The 20,364-nt window shown below is 39.3% G+C and overlaps 1 protein-coding gene across 5 annotated transcripts in view; it reads right to left on the bottom strand.

Annotated features, from left to right (window-relative positions):
• SLC4A4 (solute carrier family 4 member 4) overlaps positions 1–20,364 on the bottom strand; it is a gene marked incomplete at both ends in the record, with an annotated part of 296,812 nt that overhangs the window by 109,111 nt on the left and 167,337 nt on the right. For all 5 annotated transcript variants that reach the window (XM_084234152.1, XM_084234154.1, XM_084234151.1 and 2 more), the window contains one exon: positions 9,436–9,593. In XM_084234152.1, coding sequence (XP_084090278.1) covers positions 9,436–9,593 — 158 coding nt within the window. The remainder of the gene's footprint in view (positions 1–9,435; positions 9,594–20,364) is intronic.

Below are 20,364 nucleotides of genomic sequence, written 5' to 3' on the forward strand. Positions count from 1 at the left end.
GTATTGTCCCTTCCTTCTCAATTTTTTGGAAGAGTTTGTGAAGGATAGGCACTAATTCGTCTCTGAATGTTTGGTAGAATTCATTTGTAAATCCATCAGGTCCTGGGCTTTTGTTTTTGGGGAGGTTTTTGATTACCATTTCAATTTCGCTGCTTGTAATTGGTCTGTTTAGGTGTTCTATTTCTTCTTTATCTAGCTTTGGGTGATTGTAGAGTTGTAGGAATTTGTCCATCTCCTCTAGATTGTTGAACTTGTTTCCATATAACTGTTCATAGTAGTTACTGATTATTCTTTTGATTTCTGCTGTGTCCGTTGTGATTTCTCCTCTTTCATTTATGATCCTGTGTATTTGTGTTTTCTCCCTTTTTTCCTTTGTGAGCCTGGCTAGGGGTTTGTCTATTTTATTTATTTTTTCAAAGAACCAGCTCTTGGTTTCATTGATCTTTTGGATTGTTTTTTTTAGTTTCAATTTCATTTATTTCTGCTTTGGTTTTTATTATTTCTTTTCTTCTACTGGTTTTGGGGTTTTTTTGTTGCTCTTTTTCTAGATCTTTGAGCTTCGAGATTAGGTTGTTTCTTTGAGTTCTTTCTTGTTTTTTGATGTGAGATTCTATTGCTATATATATTCCTCTTATTACTGCTTTTGCTGCATCCCATACATTTAGGATATTGGTGTCCTCCTTGTCATTCAATTCAAAGAATTTTTTAATTTCTTCTTTGATCTCCTCGTTAGTCCAGTGGTCTTCCAGTAGTGTGGCTTTTAATCTCCATGAGGTAGGATAGTTCCTTGCCTTCTTTTTATGATTTATTTCTAGTTTGATGCCTTCGTGGTCAGAAAAGATGGTTGGTATGATTTCAATCTTGGTGTATCTGTTGATGTTTGTCTTGTGCCCCAGTATTTGATCGATCCTGGAGAATGATCCGTGTGCGCTTGAGAGAAATGTGTACTCCGTTTTTTTTGGGTTTAGTGTTCTATAGATGTCTGTTAAGCCCAAATGTTCTAGGTCCTTATTTAGAGCTTTAGTTTCTTTATTTTTTATCTTGTTGATCTATCCATTGTTGATAGTGGTGTGTTGAAGTCTCCCACTACGTATGTGTTTTCTCTGATGTCTTTTTTCAGAGAGGACAACAGTTGTCTGATATATTTTGGTGCTCTTTCGTTTGGTGAGTATATGTTAATGAGTGTTATTTCTTCTTGAAGTATTGTCCCCTTAATCATAATGTAGTGACCATTGGGGTCTCTTTTTATTTTTTTGAGTTTGAAGTCTGTTTTATCTGATATAAGTATAGCTGTTCCTGCTTTCTTTTTTGGCCCATTTGCTTGTAGGATTGTTTTCCATCCTTTGACTTTGAGCCTATTTTTATCTTTTGTAGCTAAATGTGTTTCCTGGAGACAGCAAAAGTTTGGGTTTTGTTTCTTAATCCAGGCTGCAACTCTGTGTCTTTTTATTGAAGAGTTTAGTCCATTTACATTTAGAGTTAATATTGATATGTTAGCATCTGTATTTGCCATTATGTTTGTCTTTCCTTTGATTTTATTTATTTATTCTTTTAATAACTTTTTTTTTTTGGTCTTCTTTCGTTGTTATTCGTCCCTCTGAGGTTCTGGCTTTAGGATTCCTTGTAGTATTTTTTGGAGTGGGGGTTTAGTCGTAATGAAATTCCGGAGTTTCTCTTTGTCTGGGAATGTCCATATTCTTTCTTCATGGAGGAGAGCTTTGCGGGATAGAGTATTCTTGGTTGGCATCTGTTTTCTTGGAGTCTGTTGACTATGTCCCTCCACTCTCTCCTTGCCCGTAGTGTTTCTTCAGAGAAGTCTGATGTCAGCCTGATTGGTTTTCCTTTGAATGTTATCTGTTTCTTCCCTCTTGTCAGCTTCATTATTTTTTCCTTGTCCTGGATTCTTGGGAGCTTTACTATTATGTGTCTTGCTGTGTTTTTCCTTTCGTCGTGGAAGTTTGGTGTTCTTCTTGCTTCTTGTATATCAATTTTCAGCTCCTTCTTCGCATTTGGGAAGTTCTCTTCAATTATATCCATGAATATTTTCTCTGTTCCTACATCTCTCTCCTCTCCTTCTGGAATTCCTATAACTCTTATATTTCCTTTCCTCATGGAGTCAGATAGTTCCCGAAGTCTTTCTTCATTCTTTTTCCTTCGTACTTCTCTTTCCTTTTCTGTTTTGGTTCTTTTTATTTCTGTGTCTTCAAGAGTACTTATTCGCTGTTCCATTTCACCTATTCTGCTTTCATTGCTTTTCCCAGAGTTCTTTAGTTCCTCCATTAATTCTTTGATCTCCTGCATTTCTTTTACTTCCCTCTTTAGGGACTCAATTTCCTTCTTCTGATCTATCACTTTTTTAATCATGGCAATTTTAAATTCTCTTTCTGGAAGGCTCAGAAGTTTTTCCAAGTTGCTGTCGTTGCAATCTGGGGAGTGGTTTTCTTTTTGTGGTGTGCTTCTTTCCTGAGGAGTTGTTAGGTTGCGTGTGGTTCTTCTACTCCCTACTGTCTGTTTTCTAATTTGTCGTATGCGTTGGGACACTGTGTTGCTCGGACTTACTGGCATCTTGGGTGAACTTCTCCACTCCCCTCTGGCTCTTCCAGGAGCCATCTCTGTCTTCTGGGGGAGCTTTCTGCTGGTTTTAGGCAGTTTTTACTGAAGAAATGTCCCTGTTCTAAAATGGCGAAGTGGGATGCAGTCCCTGAGCCTCCGGTTTCAGGCACACTCTTCTGCGCACCCGGTCTGCCCCGGACGTGGGTGCCAGCTCCCTCTGTGGGCTCAGACTGCTGGTCGGAAGGGGCCTGGCGTGGGCTAACTTCCCGGCTGGCCACTGGGTCCTTCTGCCCTTTTCAAGCAGTCTTAAGAAATTTCCTGTTCTATGGGGTGTTAGTGACTTTTTTTTCTGCCCTTTTCAAGCAGTCTTAAGAAATTTCCTGTTCTATGGGGTGTTAGTGACTTTTTTTTCCTGGTCGCTAGGTGGCGCCAGAGATCTCTCCTATTGTCCTTGGGGGGCTGTTTTTTGCCTCCCCCCACCCCGTGGGACAGGGAACAGAGCAGGAATGGTAGGGTACACCTCAACAGCTTTGGGGTGCTGTGTCTGCCTTGTGCCCCACCGTCGTGGAGAACCCACGCCCCGAATTTTCGTGCCCCGGGTCTCAGTTCAAAGCCCTCAGTTCCAGGACGCGGGCTGTAGCCCAGTTCAGTGGCGCGGGAAGGGAGCCTTTTGCACCGCTCCCGTGCCTGGGCGCCTGGTTCCTGCTTACTCAGGGAGGGACCTTCACCTCAGTGAGGACCTCCAAGCGTCTCCCCGCAAGCCTAGGTCGCAGGCGCGGGGACCTGGGCAGCCGCGATCCGGGTCTGCACCTGCTTTTCAAGCGCGCCAAGCGCGCCGCTTTTCCGCGCAAGCTTACAGGCAGCCCGGGCTGTGTGCGGGTCTCCCGGGGTCTTTGTTCTTCTCTAATGGCGCCCGGAGCCATTCGCTCGCTGCGGTGAATCCTGCAGGGTTCGCCTCAGCTCCCGTTCACGGGGTGTGGTGGCTGCAATATTCCTTTCCACTCACAGTCCCGCTTGCTGCATCGTTTGTTCTTGTTGGCCGTTTTGGTTTGTTGTTTCCCTCCTCTCTGCTGGTTGGAGAGTGCCGCCTCTGTGGGCGGGGGGGGGGGGGGGGGGGGGGGGGGGGAGCAGGGTTCTGCGCTTCCCTCCCTTCTGGTCCTCTTTTATGGCCACTTTCTTCTTTGGGTAGTTTGCTGGAGTCGTCCGTTTATCTTCCGTGTCCCAGTTCTCACTGGGACCTGCCGCTTTTCCTCCCTATTAACTTTTTTTAATGGGAGATCTTACTCGCAGTGTCTCCTCGCCGCCATGTTGCTCCGCCCCCTCCGACTGAATATATTTTTAAATAATGGGTTTCCTTTGCTACAATGTATCTAAATATTAGTTTTGCAGCAATATATAATATCTGAAAGCCTTTTCAGAACCAGTCAGTATCTTTTCCTACCTCTCCCTAGCATTTCCATCATGATTATAGTTTACAGATACACCTTATGAAAATACACATTTACGAACCTACATGAGTTAATTATCAGGTTGACTATATGACATCAAAGCCAAATATTGCCTTGTTCGAAAGTAAAAAAAAAAAAAAAAAAAAAGCAAAAACTCTGCCACTAATGGTGCTAAATTATAAACTTTGGCAAATGATAGGTAACTAATCCAAGAACTAACAGAGTAATGGCGCTTCTAAGTTAAAATTTATGAGATGAGGTCGCATATTTTCTATAATATTTACTTTGTTCTCTGCTAAATTGTACCCAAAAATGGGGTGCCTCCCTGCTAAACTGTACCCAAAAATGGCCTAAGGGTTGTCTCAGCACTACCACCATTACCATCTGAGTTCAATCCCCAGCCAGGGTGCTAACCCACATGGCCCAGCGGACCCACATAACCCACAGTTGAAATGGCTCACCTGCTGCTCCCCTTAGCAGTGTATTTCAGTAAATCCACCTGATCTGCTCCCCACTCTGTCCCTGGTGAATCCTCTTACCCTCCACCCCTCATCTCTGGCCTACATCCCAGAGAAGAAAAAAAAAATGTACCAAAGAAGAAAAGAAATGTACCCAAAAATGAATGGAAGAAGCTGACAAATAATGACTAACATATATCATAGAAATAAGGCCACTACTGGAGAATTATATCACTTGAGTAATCTAGACATAAAAGTACAAGCACACCTGGGAGATTTTCTAAGTTTGGTTCTAGACCACCACAATAAAGTGAATATCCCAATACGGTCAGTCACAATTTTTTTGGTTTACCAGGACATAAGAAAGTTATGTCTGTAGTATATTGTCATCTACTAAGTGTAAAATAGTATTATGCCTCGAAAACAAAGTATGAACCTTAATTAAAAATTATTTTAATGCTAAAAATATGCTAGCCATCACCTCAGCCTTCAGTGAATCGTAATCTTTTTGTTGGTGAAGGGTCCCATACATAATAAAACAAGCTATATCTGTACAATTCCTCTTTATTGGGTAAGGCAACTTTTATTAAAAAAACAATTCTTTATCTCCAGATCATAATGGATTTCATACATATCTATTAAAGAATAATACATTATATTTATATTATAAAAATATTAATACTCCAGTCAGAAGCCATTCAGTAAGTCCATCTCCTTAAAATGATATGTAGAGAAAATCTGGCCATCTATAAGAAGCAGTAAACATGACTGAGGTCAAGAATTTCACCACTAGGAACAGAGACCCTTAAGAAACCTCTAATTTGGATTACACTGTTGAAATGGGGAGAGAGATTTGGGGAAATTAAGAACACAGAACAACTCATCAAGCTGAATTTACCTTTGCCTGAAATGTGTTCTCTCCCCTTCCACCCTCAAAGAAGTGAAAGCTGTTACAACTTTTATGACAGATGTACATCTTTCCTAACAGCTTTTATAATGTACTGAAAACTCTTTTCATGACCCAAGCTGTTTTTTGCTAAGTGGACAGATGTTATTTTTAACCAGAAACTTTTTTCTTTATTAACAAATTAGAGTAAACATCACATTTGTGTGACTGTTAGAGCTCAGACCATGATAACAGTTCAGGGGAAAAAATTAATTCATGTTACTGAGTTCCTTTTATTCATTCATAATTAGAAATAAAACATAGTTAGAATTTTTAATAGTGCCTAATTGTCTCGAGAATCTTCATGAGGGCTTCCAGCCTTGTGAGCGTTTTCATATAACTAATTATGCCTGGGGAGGACGCCTCTAGCATTCTCCACAACAAAAATAAGTGCCAGATGATCTGTGTCCGGAACCAATGGACTATACTCACATTCACAAAATAATTATAGGCAGAAACAGAGCATAATATCAGAAAAAGAGGCAGCCTTCCTAAACCACTCAATCTTTTCAGAAAGGATGCACCCCCTTCCTTCCTGATATATCACAGCTATTTCTAGAATAAACTCAGCATGTACCAATTCTTTACTCCCTTCTATCAAAACAACAGTGAATCAAATAACCCATTATTCATATTTAGAGGCTTTGGAAAATGTGGCTTAACTTTAACTTCCACAATAGATTTATGAAGACTACAAGCCCACCATAAGATACCATATTCCATTTGATAAAAACAGACGCTGACAGCTGGACTGTTAGGAAAGAGAGAACTGAACTAAGAAGACCTCCACCCCAATCCCTCTAGTATGGTTGTGACAAGTAAGCACAGACGACTTTAAACAAATCATTATTTATAATACAAATTATGTATTAACCTACAGTGATACCAAAAGGAATAAACATACTAATTTTTAGAGGAGTGGGCTCACTGAATAACTTTATATCTTAGATGTAAAAATCGAGGGCAGAAACAGACAAACTAATCAGAAACTTTTATTACTCTTCATGGGAAAATCCTAAAATTCATTCCAATTCATTTTAGCTATCTCCTTAAATTCTACAAGTCTGGTCTGAGAGTCAAAAATCCATAATTCAATTTCTAGCACTGATACTGAATCTTCCCTTTACCAGTATCTATCAACTGTAAAATGGGAATACATTTATTCCCTTTCTAGCTCACAAATATGAGTACCTGGCAGGCAGTCTCTGTGGAAAGATCTAAGATGACAGTAAGCAAGCTGTCTGCAAGATGCTAGCAAACATATAAACATGTCCTATACCAAGTCACCAAGATCAAAGAACAGAGTTTGTTTGCTTTCTCATACATGGCAAGAAGAGTCCCTAAGTAGGTAACTTCCACCAAATTGGTAGTAGTCCAGCTGCAAGTAGAAAACCAAATACATCAATTAAGAGTAAATAGAGAGGGCTTCCCCGGTGGCGCAGCGGTTGAGCACTGGGTTGCGAAGCTGCCCGCGGCCTCTGCCGCACCGGTTTGATCCCCGGCTGCTCCCCGGCCACTGGAGGAGGGTCCCACATGGCACGCAGACCTCTCCTGCCACCTGCTGCTCCCCTCAGCAGTGTACTTCGGTCCTTCTGCCTGCTCTGCTCCCCGCTCTGGCTCTGGTGAATTCTCTCACCCTCCCGCACTTCTGACTGTACCCAGTGCTTGTATAAACAAACAAATAAATAAAACATGCCTCTATTAAAAAAAAAGAGTAAATAGAAAAACATGTGAGTTCTAAATAAAGGGAGCTTCTAGAATCACACTTTCTAAATGGTACACGGAGTACCTCTGGTCATTATAAGCAATAATAACAATAAACATAACATAACTTTACCGCATCTTCCAAAGGAAAAACCTTACGCATTACAAGATGCACATTACAAGATGTGCACAAAACCAGAACTGGGTCTCCCTGCAGTCCAACAGGGCAGCCTGTACGTTAAACCACACGGCTGAGAGCAGAGCAGTCCTTCACAATGACTACCACATTCCTTGTGGGATTTCCTTTATTGGATTTCACAGGATGCAACCATTGTAAATGGCCCCACATTAGTCATACACATTAAAAAAAAAAAAAAGCTAATGAGACTCCCTATTCAGTGATTACAGCTTGCACTCATTTGGAGGACAGCAAATGGATAAAACTATTTCCTGGAAAAAATGTCAACAGGCAAGGATATACTGTTCAGATTATTGCCCTGAAATAGTTACCTGACATTACTGAATTACAGTTGCTTGATTTGTTAGGTTCTTTCTGCTGATTCATATGATGTATTTTACCTCTAGACCAGCACCATCCTTCAGTGGAGAGGAAGAGAAGATCCAGATAACGAGAAGCACACAAAAATGGTCATGATTTGCTACTCAATGGATTCTTACTTTTGTTAAAGAGACTTTTAAAATAACTTTTATTTATAGCATCCAAAGAAAAATAATAATAAAAACAAAAAAAGTAAGAACAATTTAACACTTCTTTGCAATTTTTTTTTTCTTTTAAGCCCCGGTAAAGTTAATCTGAAGAGACACAGATAAAAGCCATAGGGGCACACAAGCTGGACTTCAGCCATGCCTGAGTCAGCGATCTGTTCGCCAGGTGATTGCTCAGATAGAACTGCAAGGCTCCACTGGAATGCTTTCAAAGCAAGAAACTAAAATGCAGAAAACACAAATAATAATCCCATTAATTGAATAAACTATGATCATCTCTTTTCTCTGCTATTTGGCCAATTTCTGTCCCAAGTAGTATTACTATTTTAAGAGTCTATGGAGTATAAAGATGTGGTGGGAGGGAAGATAGGAGAAAATACGTGAATGAGCAGAGAGAATGGTCTATAATCTACAAATTGGGAGGTCTTAATTCTCGTAATTTTCCCTCTGACTTGGGACTAAAAATCTTGAACCCTTTGTTACTGTCGCTTGATGCTCCAGTCACCTGAGTTCACCAAGGAGAATGACAGTCCTCCCTGTTCACATGGGAGAACATTAAAGAAAGTCACCTGCCCTTGCCCTGCAGTCCATGGAAAGCACATTAAAAAGATAAAAAACAATCATATAATAATGTCTGATGTCAACTGAAAAGCACAAATTTCTCTTTAAACTCTTTCAGCACATGTTTAAGTGGAGCATTACCATCTATTCACCTAAATGCACTCTACAAGTCAAGCTTTCTAGCTTAACTGAGCTCATTTTCAGAGAAACAAGATGACTTCTCCAGTGTTGTGAGCTCATGACTGTATGCCTCCTTTTGAAATAAAAGTTTATGTGACACAACATAAGAAGTGAGTGTGTGGGGGCCTCCCAGGTGGCACAAGGGGTTAAGCACCGCACTATGAAGCAATCCTCAGCCTCTGCAGCACAAGTTTGATCCCCCAGCTGGCCAGGGAGCAACCCACATGGCACAGCAGACCTCTCCTGGCTCACCTGCTCCTCCCCTCAGCAGTGTGTTTCAGTCAGTCTGCCTGTTCTGTTCTCTACTCTGTCTCTGGTGAATCCTCTCACCCCCCTGCATCTCTGGCCTGTAACCCAGTTCTTGTATGCATAAATAAATAAATCTTTAAAAAAAAAAGTGAGCGTGTGAATTTAAGTGTTCAACTTAATTTTACAGTAATGAATTTTACATATGTATAACACACATATAAATATATGCAGTTATGCACCCACTACCAACTCTTTGTTAAAACATAGAGCAAATGAAAACAACTCTAACATCTGAAGCTTTGCCATCTTTATGACCTTAGACAAGTCACTTAACACTCAGACTCAGTATCATCATCTGTAAAATCCAGATACCTTTTATAGTTAGTACTTTTAAATTATTATAAGAATTAAATAGATTAACACATAAGAAACTAACACACTTTGCAAATCATTATACTTGTTATTATTACTAGTATACAAGTGCCATGTTACTTGTTAGAACAAAAATCAGACTAAGTCATTATGTCAGATGCCACCTTTCTGACATGTATTTTCTAGTATAAAGGAGAAGAAATTTCCCTATGACATTGTAGGTCAGGAAGCAGCTTACCTTGTGGGCACAGGAACCTCAGTCAGGGCGCCCAGCATGACAGCCTGCTGTAGTCGGACAAAGGCAATGAAAGGCGTATCCAAGAAGTCAACCTCCCCAACGAGCACGTTGGAAGCTTCGGCATCACGGGGCAGTTTTTTCATGAACTTATTCTTCAGCTGCATGAGAAATATCAAGAAAACAACTTATCTCCAGGGATGGGAACAAGAAGAGACACCCCATATATCACTGAAGGGAATTCCTTAAATAATCTATAAGCAAAAGGCCCTCACTAAACCTTTTCCCATTATATTTAACTGTTCTATTATAATAAACATTTCTCTGTACTTTGGATTCAAAAATACTGAGGGTATAATCCTGTGCTTTACATATAAAACAATATATAGTATAACTCCATTTTTTTATTGATTCACTCACTAAATGAACATGTTTGAGAGTCTATTATGACCTAGGCTCTGATCTAAGCCCTAAAGATACAGGGGTGGGTAGATTATCTACATGTCCTCCTGGGGCTCATTCTGCAAAGGGAGAGCAAAATATGATTTAAAGTAGTGACAAGTGTTAAGAAGGAAAAACAAAACAGACAAGAAGATACGATTTTAGAAAGGTAAGGCCTCTGAAGAAATACAATTGACATTGGAGTGAGGAGACAAGTCAAACAAAGATCTGGGCAACAAATATTCTAGGTAAAGAGACAGCAAGTGCAAAGCCTCAGAGATAGGAAGGAGCTTGGCAGTTAGAGGAAAAGTAAGAAGATAAGTGTGGTGGGGTAAAGAAGGCAAGTAGCAGCAAATGGAGTTGCATTGGTAAGGGAGACCAGGTCGTAAGGACTTTGAAGGTCACAGTAAGGAATTCTGGATGCTTTTGGTGGGACTTGTTTACTAAAAGCCCAAGTGGAAAGGTGTACTAGGAAGGCATAGATTTAGGAGATATCACCATGCAAACAGTATGTAAAAGCACTGCACAGGATAATACACCCTAGGATGGGAGTGTAGATCAAGAAGAGATGTAAGATCTAAACCCTAAGCCACTCTACCTTTCATAGGAATGTAGGAGAAAGTGACAGAGGACACTGAAAAAGGAAGTCAGTGAGGGAGAGAAGAAATCAGGGTACACAAGCATCAGGACTCAATAAGGAAAGTATATTGGCTGCTGGAAGATCAAATTAGATGAGAACTAAGCATTGGTCAATGAATTCAGCAAGACTGAGGTGCTGGGTGGTCTTGACAAGAACTGTTTATAGTGGATACCAGGGCACCCAGAGGAGGACAAGGAATGGAGTGAGATAGGGAATGGAGATCATTATTTTGAGAAATACAGCTGCCAGGAAAAAAACAAGAAATAGGGAGATAGGCAAAAAGAGATGTTTTATAAAGGGAACAATGATAACACTTCAGAAGGTTAATGAGATTAATCTAATTGATATAGATTAATGCTGCACCAGAGATCGTGGCTACCCACAAAGCAGCTCATGAACTACTAAGAGGAAATGTCCACTCATTGTAGAGGCATTGCTCTCAGGTGGAAACACAGAAAGCTTATTAGCCCCAACTAGGGAAGGCAGACTATATGGATATAAATGGAGGTGATGAGAGATTTGGTGGGTGAAGATGAGGGCTTCTAAGGACTTGTATTTCTGTAGTGAAATTCAAGTGAATTGATGGTCAGGAGGAGGAAGGAGGCGGCATGAGGGAGCCTGAGGAGAGAGGTAAAGGTGTAAAGTGGTTTTCTTGGAAAGTGCAACTTTCTTAACACAGTCTCTTTGAAAGCTTATTTCGTAGGTGTTATTCTTCCTCTTCTCGTCCTCTCAACTCCCACCTAGAATTGGATGGTCCAAGCATTTTTGGAAAAAATGGGAAATACCTCCAACAGTTCTAGGAAAACATTTCAACAGTCACAGAAGGATCGGAGATAAGAATTTTGCAGGACTATAGGAAAGGCACAGGCATCTGATATATTCTTATCATCCACTATCAATCTCTCTGTCAAGAATTAAGAGTGAGTATAGTCTTTTTCCCATGGAGAACTGCTGATATGGGAAGTGGCAGGCATGGTCCCTCATTACTAAAAATGTTATAATAACAGTTTATTTTCAATTTCAATTTAAAGAATTCTAAAATAGGGAAAATGAGAGCTGATCCCTAAAGCTCCACCACTCACAGTAGCATTTTTATATAGTATTTTTTCTTTAATTTGGTATTTCTTAAAAAGTTGTGAGGGAAAAAAGGATATTAGGGCTTATAATTCAGTGAAATCCAAAAAAAAAAAAAAAAAAATCCATGGCCTCCTTGGTGGTGCAAGGGGTTGAGCACACTAGGAGGCTGTCCACAGCCTCTGCAGCATGAGTTGAATCCCCGGCCGGCCAGGGAACTACCCAGATGGTGCGGGAGACCTCTCCTGTCTCGCCCACTACTCCCCTTAGCAGTGTATTTCAGTCAATCTGCCTGTTCTGTTCTCCACTCTGTGTCTGGTGAATCCTCTCATCCCCCTGCATCTCTGGCCTGTACCCCAGTTCTTGTATGCATAAATAAATAAATCTTTAAAAAAATCAAAGGCAAGATATATATTTTTAGAAGTTAGGCACATGACTACTTCTAAGCAGTAACAGAATTTTCCAAAGTTTATACCATTAATCCTCTAAGAAATGCTAGTATTAAAAAAAATTGTTTACATTATACAGGATATGAAAAGAGAAGTCATGGGAAGTATCTTAAAACATCAAATTGCCAAAACTGTTGCTCTGGCCTAAGGAAGTTGCAGTACTGAAACTGTGCTTTGTGACTCAGAGTAGAGTGAAAAGTGCAATATGACCAAGTGACCGAAATGCATAACAAAACATCACTGTTGGAATAATCCTCAAACTTTTCAAAGAGAGTCAGTATTACTAAGCACTGAACACATGGTTCTATAATAATCTACCTATATTTCCCATTTTCTCCCACTGACTCTTTGCTCTAGTTCAGCAGGTGATAGACCATAACCCCCACCCTGTTTTATGTAGTTAGACTCCCACACCCGTTATCAAAAATGTCCTTCCCTCATTTCTGTCTTTTCTAAACACCCTTCAGAGCTCAGCCTTCAGAGCTCAGCACCATCGAAGACCACTTCCTTGAGAACTCATTTCTGGATCACGCTTTCTTCAAGGTGGAATTCTTTTCCCCTACTTTCTTAAGAGGTAAAGAAGCTTATTCCCACTTTGCACTGAACACCTACTTTGCACAGAATTTAACTACAGTAAACATTTTGAGTGGAAGGGATGAACTCTGTATCACTAAAAAAAGACCCCAAATCATCAATGGTTGAATAAAGAATATGTGGTATAAATACACAACAGAATAGTCATAGTTTAACAAACAAAAAAGATGAAATCTTAGCATTTGCAACAATGTGGATGGAACCTGAATAAATTATGCTAAGTGAAATAAGTCAGGAGGATAAAGACAAATACCAGATGATTTCACTCATATGTGGAATATAAAGAAGCAAAGCAAACAAGAAGACAAAGCAAAACCAAAACAAACCGTAGACTCTGGCTGCAGTGCTGAGGCCGTGATCTGCTACACATTCTTCTCCTGACTCACAGCAGCCACACGCCCCCATCGATGAGGCCCAGCCTTGCTGTCATCATCAACATTTCTCTTCTTCTCACACCCCATGTCAATTCTATCAGAAAATTCTGTTTGATCTACATTCAAAGTATACCTCGAGCACAACCACTTCTCACCACGCTCACGGCCACACCCCTGGTCCATGTTACAGTCATCTCTTTTCTGGGCTATGACATTGGCCTCCTGGCTGGATTATCTTTTTCTGCCATTGCCACCAACCACTTCTTTTCAGCAAAGCAGTCAAATCAGAGTCAGATCAAGTCACCTCTCTGCTCAAAACTCTCTATTGGCCATCATTCATCATTTCTCCAAAAGTGAATTCAAACAAGTGTATACAAATTTTTCTACTGCTCTTTCCCAATTTTCTCCCATGCCCTCCATTCCAGCCCCTGTGTCCTCCGGCGACACGCCAGGCACACTCTTACCTCCAAGTGCTTACACCTGCTGTAGCTTCTGAAAAGAATTTCTGCATGGCCCTCCCTCCAGCCTTCGGATCTTCATTTAAAAGTCACATTCTCATTAGTGAGTCTCCCTGGTGGCAATTGTTATCGCATGAACCTCTTTCTACTCACAAGTACTTCTTTACTCCTCTTTCCTGTTACATTTTCTTCTTTGTACTTAAACTTCTCACTGTGAAGCACACTATTTGAGGTACTTAAATCTTTATTTTCTGCCTCCCCACTTCAATGTAAGTTCCACGAAGGTAGGAACTTACCCATCTATTTTGCTCAGTGCTATTTCCCTAATGCCTAATGAAGTGCTTGAGTGGAAAGGTTAAACAAATATTTGTTGAATGAATGAATGAATGATAGTTTATTATTATGTCCTTTCCACAACATTTCTTAATTTCTCGTTTAAAGTAGTAGTTTCTGTCCATATACACTGCTGTTGGGAATGTCAACTGGCCCAACCCCTATGAAAAACAATATGGAGATTTCTCAAAATTTTAAAAATAAATCTACCATCTGATCCAGCAAGTCCATCCCTAGGTACCTACCTGAAGAATGCAAAACAAACAAACAAACAAACAAACAAAACCACTATTCTGAAAAAAACATATGCATTCCTATGTTCATTGCCAAACTATTTACAATAGCCAAAGTATACAAAGTATACAAACCACCTAAAGACAGACAAGTGGATTAGGAAGATGTGGTACCTATACACCATGAAGTACTACTCAGCTATTAAGAAAAAAAAAAAAAACAAGAAGATAAACCCTTGCCTTTTGCAACATCTGGAGGGGATTACCCGAGACGAAATACCCAGGAGAAATACAAATACTAGATGGTGTCACTTATATGTAGAATACAGATAAAGATAAAACAACAAGCCCTGGAACTCTGACTACAGACTTGAGGCTACCACAGGGGGAGCTGAAGTGAGGAGAGAGTGGGAAGGGAGAACAGCGGCCGACAGTAATGGACTTTCAGGACTTTGGCAGTGAGTGTGATGGGGTAACATAAACCCGAAAGGTGTGATCTTATACTTTAAATAATATATAATGATGTAAACCAATGTTACCTCAATAAAAAAAAAAAGTAGTAGGTTCTGGACATGCTACCACCACCCAGGTCATCTGAGGGGACAAGAGGCCTAGATATGGCCAATACTAAAAAAAACTCCCCTCCTGACAACAGTGATTGTTTCAAAGGTTAGAATTATGGCCCAAGCAGGGCCCAAATCCTTCTGGATAATCAAAATTTTAATGTGTAAAAATCAACAATTCCCCTTTCCCCTGAGGTTATTCCAATCCATGCTGAAAGTGCCAGTTACATTGGATAGTGTGGAAGGGCTAACCCCACCAGGAGAGAGTGGGTGAACATTCAAAATGAAAGACAGAATCAGGAGAGAAAAAGGAATGAGAATAGAGATTGCTGAGTCCTCAGTCCCAGGCCCGAGGTCCTGTAGCTTGTCCATTTTGTGAACTCATGAAGAATTCTTACCAATTACATAAGGCAGAAAATTCCATTTGGACTTAAATTAACTTGAGGTGGTTTCTGTCTACCAAAGAGTCCAGACCCTTCACAAAAGTGTATTTGTTAAATAAATTTGAGGAGTGCCAGGTTAAATAAAATTAAATAAGTTTCTATATTTTAGACATTCTCGGAGCCTTTGAATATCACTGTATGACTGAGAATGCTTTATCTCCCACTAGGAGATAAATAAGGCACATTTTGGCATGAAAACAGATTAAAAAATGCTGCTTTGGACAGAAATGTTCTCATCTCCCATCTAATTCCACTCTCAACTCCATTCTCTTGAAATTCTGTGGGTGCCTATAATGTTCAAGGTCTGAGAGTAACTGTGACAGATACTGCAGAGAACAGACAGACCTAATCTCCTGAAGTCTGTAGTTCAATGGAGAGAATAGAGAAATAACTATAATGAAAGATAAATACCATATGAAAAATATATTTTCAATAGGCAGTCACAATATGCAACAATTATACCTGGCAACAGAGTTCAAGGAAGGCTCTTCTGTGAGTCAAGGTTTATTTAAAGATCCCTTTTTTTGAAGGTGGGTCATGAAATACTGATTCATCTATGTTATCTTTTTCATGTACCCTAATAATATCTATGAAGGAAGAAGCATGACTACCAACTCTGGGTTTGTGCAATAAACTGTGCACAATAATTAAATACTTTAAAAAACCCACAAAAACAGTACACATTATACAAAAGAGTAATGAATAACTAGGAATTACAAAGAGTAATAAAAGATAATGAAAACAAGAAGAGAATTTGGGGCTTTCAAATCAGGTTGAAAATCACCCAAGAAATGCATCTGGATTGAATTCCAAAGAAAGTTTGACATTCCTTCCTATAGACCAGTAATTGCTTCTCCAAGGGATACCCATCCTAGATTTTATGCAGGGTCAACTATGATATCACACACAGTGGGGGAAAAAATTCTTTAGCCAATGTTGATTTCAAAGAAATGGATTTCAAATACTTGCTATGTGCCCAGTTATTAAAAGTTTTTGGTCGTACCAAGGGCTACAGTGCAGAGAACAGAAATAAAGTATATATGTGGTATTAACATTTCACGAAGGTTGTTAGTAAAAAATATATATTGAAAAGTCCTCTTAAGGTACAACCATTAGGGCCTCCCCAGTGGCGCAGCAATTGAGCGCTGGGTTGTGAAGCTGCCCGCAGCCTCTGCAGCGCCAGTTCGATCCCCGGCTGCTCCCCGGCCACCAGAGGAGGGTCCCACATGGCGCGCAGACCTCTCCTGCCACCCGCTGCTCCCCTCAGCAGTGTACTTCGGTCCTTCTGCCTGCTCTGCTCCCCGCTCTGGCTCTGGTGAATTCTCTCACCCTCCTGCACTTCTGACTGTACCCAATGCTTGAATGAATAAATAAATAAATAAACAAACAAACAAATAAATAAATAAGATTTGTTTTTTTTAAAAAAAAAAGGTACAACCATTAAACCAATTTTGGAATAAAAAACCTACTCGAGAAAAAGGTTTAAGTTTAAATTAACAAAACATGTACCCTTAACACATTTTGTAAATTTCTTTATCATAATAAAACGACTGCCAGGTGGAATTACAATTGGTAAAAGATACTTTAGCTAGCTCAGCAATTTTGCAACCCATTTTTGTTTTTATCAGGCTATACTACCAAACTCTGTGAATCCAGAAGTATATATTTCATATAGTTTTTCTTTTTTTCCTGGTCCCTTATTTAGGTTTTCTAGATTCCTGCTATGAGTGAGACCATCTGGTATTTTTCTTTTTCTTTCTGGCTTATTTTGCTGAGCATGATCCCTTCCAGCTCCATCCATGTTGCTGCAAATTGCATGTGTTAATCTTTTTTGAATGCTGAGTAATATTCCATGGTGTATATGTACCACATCTTCTTAATCCAGTCATCTATTTTTGGGCATTTGGGTTGTTTCCAAAGCTTAGCTATTGTAAACAGTGCTGCTATAAACATAGGGGTGCAGGTGCTCTTTGGAATTGATGTTTCTGTGTCCTTTGGGTAAATACCTAGGAGTAGAATTGCTGGATCATATGGAAGCTCTATCTTTAGTAGGTTGAGGAATCTCCACATAGCTCAGAAGTATACATTTCAGATTCCTTTTATACTAGTCTGTATACTTCCTTCCAGAGTAAGGTTTTACTATACCAACTCGAAATTATAGGGCTTGCCCTCTGCCATAAATTTGATTCCTTAGCCTTCCTCATTTTCTGAGTGATTTTCTAACAACCCAGTGATCATGGCAGCAACAGACAGTGAAACTAGAGATTAAATGGGTAACAGCAGAACAAGAGGATGGACCATAGATCAGGTAGCTTAGATACCTCTATGTGATGATGAAAAAGTTACTCATATGCAAATGATATACATCATATATAGTTGCTTGAAAAAAGTCAAGCTTCCCTATCAATTCACGTATTAGATACTCTTGCCCACTTCTATGAAAGCACTTTGCCCATTTTAAGTTTTCTTTTTATATAGGATCAGCCATAAGGTAACATTTGATCAATGCCAATTGTCAGGGACAGCCATTTGATCAGCAATATGTCATTCTAGTCTCCTTACCACCACCCTCAGACCTACATCATCATCTGGTAAGTCATGCTATTACTCCATTATTCTTCCATCATGAGGCAGATATTTAAACCCACCCTCTTTTTCTGTACCACTTTTAGCATATGTTAAAATAAGTGCATCTGTGATGAAATAACTACAGCCTAAAGCACTCATGGTTTGTCATATGAATCTGATGTATTAGGTGATTCTACAGGCTTTTCAATATTCTTACTATAAATGATATTTGAAAAATCATTAAACCAGTCATTTTCTTGTTATTTTTACATAGCTTATATAGATTGCTACCACATTCCATATATTTTTTTCTTCTCCATGAAAATGACTTAATCTTCCAATCTGTAGTTATTCTCAGTTCACTCTGTCTAATGCCTCATGTCCACAGACTAACATCCACCTGTTTTCCTAGGCAAAGAGCTTATTCTTGGCTTTCTTATTGCTATTTTTCCCCTCTTCTCCTTCTTAGCTTCTTTTCTCTTTAAGCTGACTTCACCCCTTTCATTCTTTGGAAATTTCCAGCTCTTACTTTTTCCCAAACGAACTCATCAGGTAAGCTCAAAATCATTTCAATTTACCTTCGTAACATGTACTTCCACAGCAAATATAACTATGTTAGTAGTAAAGTAGGGTCATCAAACCTGTCCAGTTGTTTGTAACAGTTCCAATGGCCTGATGTAACTATTATTATTACATTCTTTCATTCTCAAAGTGTGACTATGCATTTTAATATCACTGAGGTGACTCCTGAGTAGTGCATAAGATGTGACATTGGAGGACAGGAATATGCTATTTGAGGTTAAGATTCAAGGAACTCAAATAGCACCTCAGTAAATTATTTATGCTCTCTGAGTATGAATTTATTTATTTGCTATATGCAAACAATAGTATCAACTTTTAGAGAAGGAAAAAGTATTTTCTTACCATGTTTCTGCCTTTGCCCCTTCCTTTCTCTGTATCTTAGGAAAATATATGGATTAGAGTCTGAAAAATTCACTGGGACATTCTTTCTAATGGGAGGGTGACAGAACCTTTACAAGAAGAAGGTTGACTGTCTTCTCTCAGAACAAAACAAGCGAAAGGAAAAAGGAGACGACATCTTTATCCTTGTAGCGATCAGACAAGTGACTCAGTCTGTTTGGTAGGCTCAACTATAACTCTCTAACATAACACCTGTCTCTAAGTCTGTGAACCCTGGGATCTAGATTCTGTGAGTAGTTGGAGGCTCAGAGTTGTATATCTGATGAACCAGAGATTTCCAAGCTAAAAATAATGTTTCCAACAGACTTCATTTCTAGCTATGATGGACTATCTTGCATCACACTAACTTTTCCAGCAAGTCAAACTTAAAAGCCAGGATTTTGTAATCTGTTTAAAGGAATCAGAATAGTACTATGACATTACATATACAAACTTGAGTGAGTGAAAACCAAAGAAAGCAGAAGGAAGGAAGTAAAAATAAGAGCTGAAATAATGGCATAGAGTACAAATATACAACACTGGTCATATTCTATTTCATAATGTGAGTGATGGTATATAAATGTATATATCTGTATAACTGTCACTTGGGTTTATCTATATTTATTTATATTATATATAGCATAATATATATAGACAGATATCGACATATATATATATATATATATATATACAGTTAACCACTGAACAACTGGCAGTTAGGAACTCTAGTCCCCGCCACATATTTAAAAACTGCACATACAACTCTTGACTCCCGCCAAAATTAACTATTTTCATCCTTGGTATCCATGGAGGATGGGTTTCAGGACACAGCCCCTCTACAACCTGACCTGAGGATACCAAAACTCACAGATGCTCAAGACCCCCTGTGTTTATGGGTTTCACATCCTCAGAGTCAATCAACTGACATCATTGCTGGTTGAATCTGTGAATGAGGAAACCACAGACACAGAGGTCAACTGCTCTATTGAAAAAACTGCATATAAACGGATCTGTGCAATCCCAACCCATATGTTTTAATTTAATGATTATATTACCAGTTTGTGAATAAACTATTCTTTCTAACTTGAATATAGCACACCTTTGGTAGGAAACCCCTAAAGAAAATAAAGGAAAGTGAAAAACTAAAGCCATATATTCCATAGCTTAATACATATTTTAAAGAATTTTGTAAAATTAGAAGAGATAAGAGCATTCTGACAAGATACAAGAAAAAAGTGGGGCTCACTCTTTTCCCCATCTTTCAGTTTCTCCAATATGGAGAATAAACCTCCCTATTCCCCTTCCTTCTGCACATATAGGGGATATCAGCTGGATGTGCTGTCTGAGTGATATATTTCTGTCTTTAGCTTCTAATTTTATACAAACCCTAATATCCTACCACTCAACATAAATACAATATAAACAAATCAACAATACTTTCCTCTGGCTAAAATTAGCCTCTAACAAGGCTGGGATAAAGCAGCAAGCCATCAAAAGCAACCTTGTAGAAACTATCCCTGGGGTAATTTTGAAATAGGTTTGACCTACCAAAAGCTGTGTGTATATACTTGGAGTGAGCATACAGGTTGCAAACTCTGGGAATATGATCACTAAAGACCAGTGCATTGCTTACAGTTCACTTTTATATTTAACGGAAGGCTGTGCCTTATCCGCCAACCTTCTCTCTACTTACCAGCAGCCCGGGTCAGAACAAAAAGCAGGGCTACTCTTGCTATCTGTGTGCAAGAAGTCTGTTTTGCTTCTAAGCCATTTATAGCTACCAAGGATGCAGAAGGCTCCAC

Source organism: Talpa europaea, assembly GCF_964194135.1.
Source record: "Talpa europaea genome assembly, chromosome: 5".
Lineage (NCBI taxonomy): Eukaryota > Metazoa > Chordata > Mammalia > Eulipotyphla > Talpidae > Talpa > Talpa europaea.